At 41.0% G+C, this 7,616-nt stretch overlaps 1 protein-coding gene across 2 annotated transcripts in view; it reads left to right on the forward strand.

Annotated features, from left to right (window-relative positions):
• LOC108787108 (keratin, type I cytoskeletal 47 kDa-like) overlaps positions 1-7,399 on the forward strand; it is a 15,520-nt gene extending 8,121 nt beyond the window's left edge. For both annotated transcript variants that reach the window (XM_018556565.1, XM_018556566.1), the window contains 5 exons: positions 140-301; positions 3,087-3,212; positions 4,359-4,576; positions 4,655-4,722; positions 7,195-7,399. In XM_018556565.1, coding sequence (XP_018412067.1) covers positions 140-301; positions 3,087-3,212; positions 4,359-4,576; positions 4,655-4,722; positions 7,195-7,292 — 672 coding nt within the window. In that variant the 3' untranslated portion in view covers positions 7,293-7,399. The remainder of the gene's footprint in view (positions 1-139; positions 302-3,086; positions 3,213-4,358; positions 4,577-4,654; positions 4,723-7,194) is intronic.
• The last annotated feature ends 217 nt before the right edge of the window (positions 7,400-7,616 follow it).

The raw sequence follows: 7,616 nt of genomic DNA on the forward strand, positions 1-7,616 counted from the left end.
TATATATATATATATATATATATATATATATATATACACACATACATACAATATGGTTCGTGTTGGCAATGTTATATTGAATATTATTTTAAAAAATACAGTTTTCACATGTTGATCTTGTTTTCTTTTACCTAACTAGGAGATGGGAACTCTGGCTGGTTCACAATCTGGACAGCTCTCTGTTGAAATGAACGCAGCTCCAGGCATTGACCTGACCAAAATCCTAAATGACATGAGGGAGCAGTATGAGGCCCTAGCTGAGAAGAATAGAAAAGAAGCTGAAATTCAATTTCTGCAGCAGGTACAGTAGCTGATTACATGGGCTTTCACCAGCACATTATACTATTTTCCACCATGTCATTGACCAGTTGTCAGGAGCTATTGCTGTTTTATACTAGTATTAGATTGCCCCATAAATTGTTTTACTAAATGACCAAAAGTTTGTCACACCTGACTATCACACTTAAACTTGTTTGGACATCCCATTTTAAAACTAAAGAGATTAATTTTGAGTCCTGCCCCCAATGCCCTCCACTTTGTAGTCCTAACAGTTTCCACACTTCTGTGAAGGCTTTCTGCAAAATTTTGGAATGCGTCTGTGGAATTTGAGCCCATTTAACCAAAACAACACGATACTGATGTTAAGCAAAGAGACCTGGTTTGCTATTGGCGTTCCATTTTATGTATTAATGTATTAAGTAGGGTTGAGGTCTAGTCTCAAATTTCTCCACATAAATCTCATCAATACATGTCTTTATGGCCCAGGCTTTATGCACAAGGGCACAGTCATGCTGAAAAAGAAAGGGCCTTCCGCAATCTATTGCCCTAAGGTTAGAAGTGCACAGTTATCTGAATTGTCTTTGCATGCTATAGCATTAACAATGGTACCTTTAACTGGAATTACAGTTAGAACAATTGGCAAAACACCTCAACACCCCTCAGATCATTTGATTGGTTGTGTCATTTATGTAAATGCGCTCTTCAGGGACCAGAAAAAAAGGCTGCATCTGCACCACAGAAGCTGTTGTTTAACATTAAGACTGCTAAGGATGCTGGAAGAGTCATTGATGGAGAGCCAGTGACTCTGCCAGTTGGGACTTACTCTAAACTGAATTGGACTTTGCACAGGAACCAATGACCAAGCAAACTTTGCTAAGTACCTTTTACTTTAAGTCCCATTTAGTTTACTCTTGTTATTGTCTATATTGTAATATTCTTGTAAATTGTTTCCACCATTTGTTTGTTTTATTTAAAATTGTTAAGCGGAATCTTTGCATTGTCTAAATAAGTAACTATAGAATCATTGCCTCTTTGAAGAAAGCTAAATTGTTTTAAACTCTGTACATTCCTGTCTGGGTGTGGAGGTGAGTGTAACACACATTTTTTAAGTTCACAGTTGCTACAGTAGATGCTGTGAACAGTGTGTCTCAGTCTGCTGGTGCTTAGATTGTTGTCCCACAAGCTGGCAAATTTATGGAAGGGTGAGGTTGATGTGATTTACGTGGCACCATAATGTAAGTAATTAGAGATAAAGAAAGAATTAGAGAGTGAAGTATGGAGGGAGAGAAGAGGACAAAAAGGGGTAATTTACCTGCCCACCCCACATTGGGAGATAATGCGCCATGAATGAGTAAGGAGTTAATACCATGAGTGGGTTTGTTTGTAAACAAATGAAATGGATGAAGGTTGGGAGGAGTGATTACTGTGTCACAAGTTATTTGAGGGTTTTTATTGGGATTAGTACCATAACATGTCTGTTGACTATAAAACCTCATGCAGGGGCGTCCAGAGGCTGGGTGTCACCCGGAGCAGAGACCGGGTGTGACGCCTAAATGACTGACAGTCACCCCTCCAATGGTGGCCCCCGGGTGCGGACCACACCGCCCTTGTGATGCCACTGACCTCATGTAAGATAACATTCTCACACCAAATTGATGAAAGAATAAACCAAAATTTACTCTTACAGCCCAACCCAAACTTTGTTTTTAAAGATATGAGCATTTTTAGCTCCACTTTCTACTGATCTTGACCTTCCTTCAAGTTAAGGGAACAGGGGGATCACTGGGACTGGAAGACAAATGGCAATACATTTTTAGATTTTGTTTATAGTAGAGCAGGACACTTTTGTGAAATTTAAAATAGCGAAAACGTCTCAAAGCTTTTTAAAACAATATTTTGGTTGGGCAATAAGGGTTCATCTTGGGGAGGTGGTTTATTCTTTCCACAATTTGGAGTGAGAATCTTACCTGGGGTTTTATGATCACCAGACAAAAATTGTATAATTGCAGAAAGATATAAAACTGACACAAAGGGGCACACAGTATTTATAAATAAGTGAATGTGTGTGAACCAGACACTCACTGCAAGTAAATCTTCCTGTTGATGTTTTTAAGGCAGAACGCCAGGGAATATTTTTCTTAACACTTGCAAGGGTTAATCATAAAAATTAAAAAAAGTTATACTCACCGGATCCTCAGATCCAACTTGCTTTTTGACCTGGTCCTTTCAGCGTCTCCACCCCTGTTGTAGCAGTCTAAGTTTCCATAAACCCTCACGTTCTATACACAGTGTATAGGCCGTGTGGATTCCGAGGGACATACTATCACTGCAGCATAAGAGAAAACAGGCTGAAGGGAGTGCTGTAGGACCCAGACGGATGAGATTCAGGTGAGTATAACTTTTTTATTTTTGTACCTAGACAAAAATGAATGCTTAACCCTTGCAGTGTGGGGGTAGCTTCACTTTCCAGGGTCAAGAAACATTTTCTATGGAGTTCTTTAATAAATTAAATGATTTAACCTTGACTGGTTAGTTACAATTACTGCTTTATAAATATGCCACTAGGTGACGTATGTATCAGTAAATATTGAAAAAAAATATGATGAATGATTGTTCACGTAGATATTAATTGTGTTGTTTTGCGCTCAATTTTCTTTGTAATTATGGCTAACTTCATTATACATTCAAGTCTTACCAATGTATGTATAGGCACATTGTTTTTGATGACTTATGTACGTACTTACCTCTGAATGACAAACTGCACAATGCTTTTTTTAATCATTAAACATGTTGTTTTGCTGTTTTAGAGCAGTGAGTTGAAGAAAGAGATCACAGCTGGGTTAGCTGAGACTCAGACCAAGAGTACAGAGATGACCGAATTGAAAAGAACACTTCAAAGCCTGGAGATAGAACTACAGTCCCAGCTGGCAATGGTAAGGCTGAGGTTTTGGACCTGTGCTGTTAGTTTGAATGTGAACTAATTTTTGACACACGGACATCATAAGAATAATATATAGCCCTGATTGACTGTATTTCTTAAATCTGTTTTCACAATAACATCTGTTTGCCATGTGCTTAAAAGCAGATAGGATATGGAGCTTGTGGTGCACACTAACGGTGGTTGGTGGCCTCTGCAACATCCGGCTGGCATCCCGCTCAGCTTCTGGCATCCAGTGTCGTCACTGGTTGCTGGTCAGAGTGTCCCAGATTGCTAAGAGCTGGGCAACATGGGAAGCTCTGGCCAGAAAGTGGTGGGGGGGGGGAGGGGGGAGCATGTAAAGCACAATGTTTGTAGTGTGCCTGCCACTTTCCCATGTGACCCAAAGCATCTGAAAGACCTTCTTTTAGGCTTAGGAGCACAGTCAAATACCTTCTCTATCCTATTAGGGTATACTAGGCAGTAAACTGCAACACAGAACCTATTACTCACCTGACCCCACATTTAAAAAGTTTAGAATTTTTGTATTTATTATACCCAAGAATGTGTTACTGACCAGCAACATTGTGTGGAGGACTGCGTGTCTATGTTGGGGAAAAAAAATATGACCCCTGTCAACATGTGTAGCCATCTTTAAGTTTCTTTTAAGATCTAGAAATAACCTACTGCTACTAGAATGCATTTTAAAGATCTAACTCTTGATTTAATGTCGCTTTAGGGCTTGTTTACACTATATACAGTGTGTTCCAGAGCGGTTAGCCATTTGAACGCCATGTATTCCATGGTAAACTCCCCCTGCGTTCTGGGGGTGGGAGGGGGCATGGCAGTGCATTGGAAAAAAAATTGTCCATGCAGAATTTTTTATGATCACACTTTGCCCACGTTCTAGTGTGGGCAATCGCATTCCAGGCGGGTGATGAGGATGCGGGGCCATTGACTTCAATGCACCACCACCATGTCCCCTCCCGTTGGAATGCAGGTGTCCAGTTGTCTACAGCCTCCATTTAGAGGTTTTATGAAGGCCTCTAGAGAAATGACAGATATACTGTATTATAGTATGTTGATATGGATGCCGTCTCTTTCTTTTTATTATTTTTATCTATATGACTGAAACTTTTTTAATGATGCTGTCAACCTTCAGAAAAGGGGCCTTGAGCAGACCTTGGCAGAAACAGAGGGTCGATACTGCTCTCAGATTGCAAAACTACAGGATATTATCGGTGGCGTAGAAGATCAGTTATCTCAGTGCAGGTTTGACACGGAACGTCAGAGTGAAGAGTACAGACAGCTGCTGGATATCAAATCCAGACTGGAGAAGGAGATTGAGCAATATCGAGTCCTACTGGATGGAGAAGGAGGGTAAGACAAAGGAATATATTCCAGGAAAAATAGAGATAATCAAGGTATTAATACTAATGAGTTGTCTCTGTATTGAAGGTCATTCGGAATCTCTTCATCTTCTTCCACCACTCAAAAGACTTCAGGTTCAGTGGGATCTTCCAAAGGTAAACATTTGCACTGGCACCCTCCACCTGTCCTTCATGATACCCCCTTTTGCACTGGCACCCTCCACCTGTCCTTCATGACACCTCCTTTTGTCACACACATCTTCTGTAGGTTCAACCTGTCCAGCATAGGTAAAAGGATAGCAAAATAAGGAGTATGTTTCCTCCTTGGTGAGAATCCTGAATCTCCTGCCCCTATAACTGTAACACCTGAGATCAAATATATGGTCCAACTCATGGTAGGAATGCCCCCACCTACAGTGTGCACTTTCCCCAAGCAGAGCAAGTTGACAGGGGAACTGCAAAGGGCTTTCTCTGAACCCCGATACTCACCTTACCTGTACTGCCTCTCAGCTCTTTGCTCAATGCTATGCCTGATAAAGGGACCCTGCTTAGCCCCAAAAGTGCTCATCTTCATTTGACATAGTTCTTAATAATTGAACACTTGCAGGGTTATTAAGGAAAGGGTGAAAAGTTTGTAGAAGGCAGCAGAAGTGAATAATCTAGGCCAACATAGCTGATCTTGAAAAATTATGCAATTCAGTTCACTTTCCAGTTCAGCTATGTTGTCCTAGATTGTTCACTTCTCCTGCCTTCTCCAAACTATTCACCCTTTTGTGAATAACCCTGTTGGTTATACTGAGAGGACTTCTGGAGTGCTGGTGACATTCTTACAAACGATTCATGCAACAAGTGGCGCCATCCGCAGTCACTACTAGCACCCTTCACTGTTATTGGGACACCCGGTAAAAAGTGCAACAAGACCTTCACACGTTCAGTTCTTTGCTCCTTCCTGCTCGAGGGGAGCAGTGACATCACTCCACCAGTCAAGTGCTTGAACCTAGAGGTTAGCTTAGCCCCAACACTATCATGGGGAACAGGTCACTTGTACCCAAAAGTGCTGGTTATTCTCGCCATGGAGCACAGGTAAGGTTAGAATAAGGAGGTTGAGGGATGCCCTTTGCAAAAGCACTGTCACTTTGCCCTGCATGAGAAAGGTGAGAAAGGTGAGAGGGTGTTTTTAATTTTTAGGATCTAATGGTGTAACAATTGAATCTCCCAGCATGAATCAGCTACAATAGTTTTGTGTGTCTAGCATTTTTGTTTTGGAAAAAATAGGGAGGGTTTAGAACCTCAGTTAGCTGGTTATTGCTGTATGTTGTGGGCAGATTAAACATTTTAAAGTGTTGGTCCAGCAAAACTTTTTTCTTACAGGTAACACTCTACCAGACAGGAAGTGAGGAAACTATTCAACAGCCACGGAGACAAAAAGTAAAAAAGTTTGTTATAAGAGGCTAGATTTCTGTCTGTGTCCCTATTGTAGATTTTCCTTACTTCCTGTGTGAAACCATTGTCAGCAGGACAGGAAGTGAGTGTAAATTTCACTAACAGGGCCCCAGATAACTGTAAAAAAAGGCGAATAGACGTTCTAACCCTTTCCCACTGCCTTTGCCTTGGCAAAAGCTACACAGAGGGTGTATGTATAAAACGTCCAGAGAGCTGTTTGCCCTGTGAGCATCAGTTTTAGATTCACACTACATTATGCCAGCTAGACGGAGCGACGGACATAGGAATTTTCTATATGCCACATTGCCATCTAGTGACCACAATGTTGTGTGCATCTAAAACAGGTCTGTGGATGTTTTATAAATACATGCTAATGCATGTTAACTGGTTGCCAGGAGCTGAGCAGGAACCCAGCCAGTGTTCCGGGTTGCTTAGAGCTGGGCAGGGAGATGTGTATTGCCCTTACACATCTCCCCACCCAGCTCTTAGCAACCTGGGATGGTCAGACTGGAAAGGGGTGGCAGGCACACTGCAAACATCACCCCCCCCCCCCGAAAGGGGTGGCAGGCACACTGCAAACACCCCCCCCCCCCCCAGCCCAAGGCTACATCATTATAGCGATGGCCCTGCATACACCCCAATGTGTTATAACCACCCTATGTGTTATAAACTTACTCTACTTTATCTAGTACTGAAAAAGAAGTTTGATATAATTTAAGCCTCAACTCTTTAGAAGCCTAAAAATGTAAACTTCCCTGTTGAAAATTGGTTTACTCGGGAGGTGTGATGAATGGCAATGTCATTGAAGAGCTGGATGAATCTTACTAGTGCCCAACCATTAAAGAGCCAATGGCTCACCTAAAGATTCCTGTATAGTGGTGGCAATAGATATTAGGGAAATCTGGGACATTTCTTTGTCAATGTGATGTAAATTCAGTATGTTGGACAGACATCCTTGTCTTAGCACTTTAGAAAACCACAGTGAATAAACTGCAATGTTACATTTTAGCTCAGATACCTGTTGACTGGTACTTAGACAACATGCGTTCTTGACCTCTGTTTTTAAGGGTTTATGCATCCCCAATAAACATTATATAAGAACATTTACTCTTACCAGATATGACACAACACAGCTACTCTATCTTTTCTATTTTTTTGGGTAACTGGCATTCTTTTCTTTTCTAGATTCAAGCAAAACCAGGAAAGTTATGACCATCTATGAAGATATAGTGGATGGAAAAGTTGTTTCATCAACAAAAACAGAACACCTACAAAAAATGTAAAAATAACAAAGCTGAATAACCTGCTAACCAGTCAATATTGACTTTGCTTCTTTTACAAATGCTTTGGTTCACTTTTGCATGCCTATCCAATAAACTTTTGCAAGCAAGTCCTTCTGATTAGCCATAATTCTGTACATTGTATCTAACAAAGCAAAGACAACATGAACATCACTTACGCCAGACTATATTGTGTTTAATTTAATTTCTCTTGCACATGATTGGGTTAATACTTCGTCCAAAGGAGGACGGGAAATGTTTGGCCTGGGGGGGCAAACACAACCAACTACATCTTCTATGGAAGGGACATATTCCAATGGGCTATAG

The sequence above is a fragment of the Nanorana parkeri genome, unplaced genomic scaffold, assembly GCF_000935625.1.
Source record: "Nanorana parkeri isolate BGI_ZX_2015 unplaced genomic scaffold, ASM93562v1 scaffold242, whole genome shotgun sequence".
NCBI lineage: Eukaryota > Metazoa > Chordata > Amphibia > Anura > Dicroglossidae > Nanorana > Nanorana parkeri.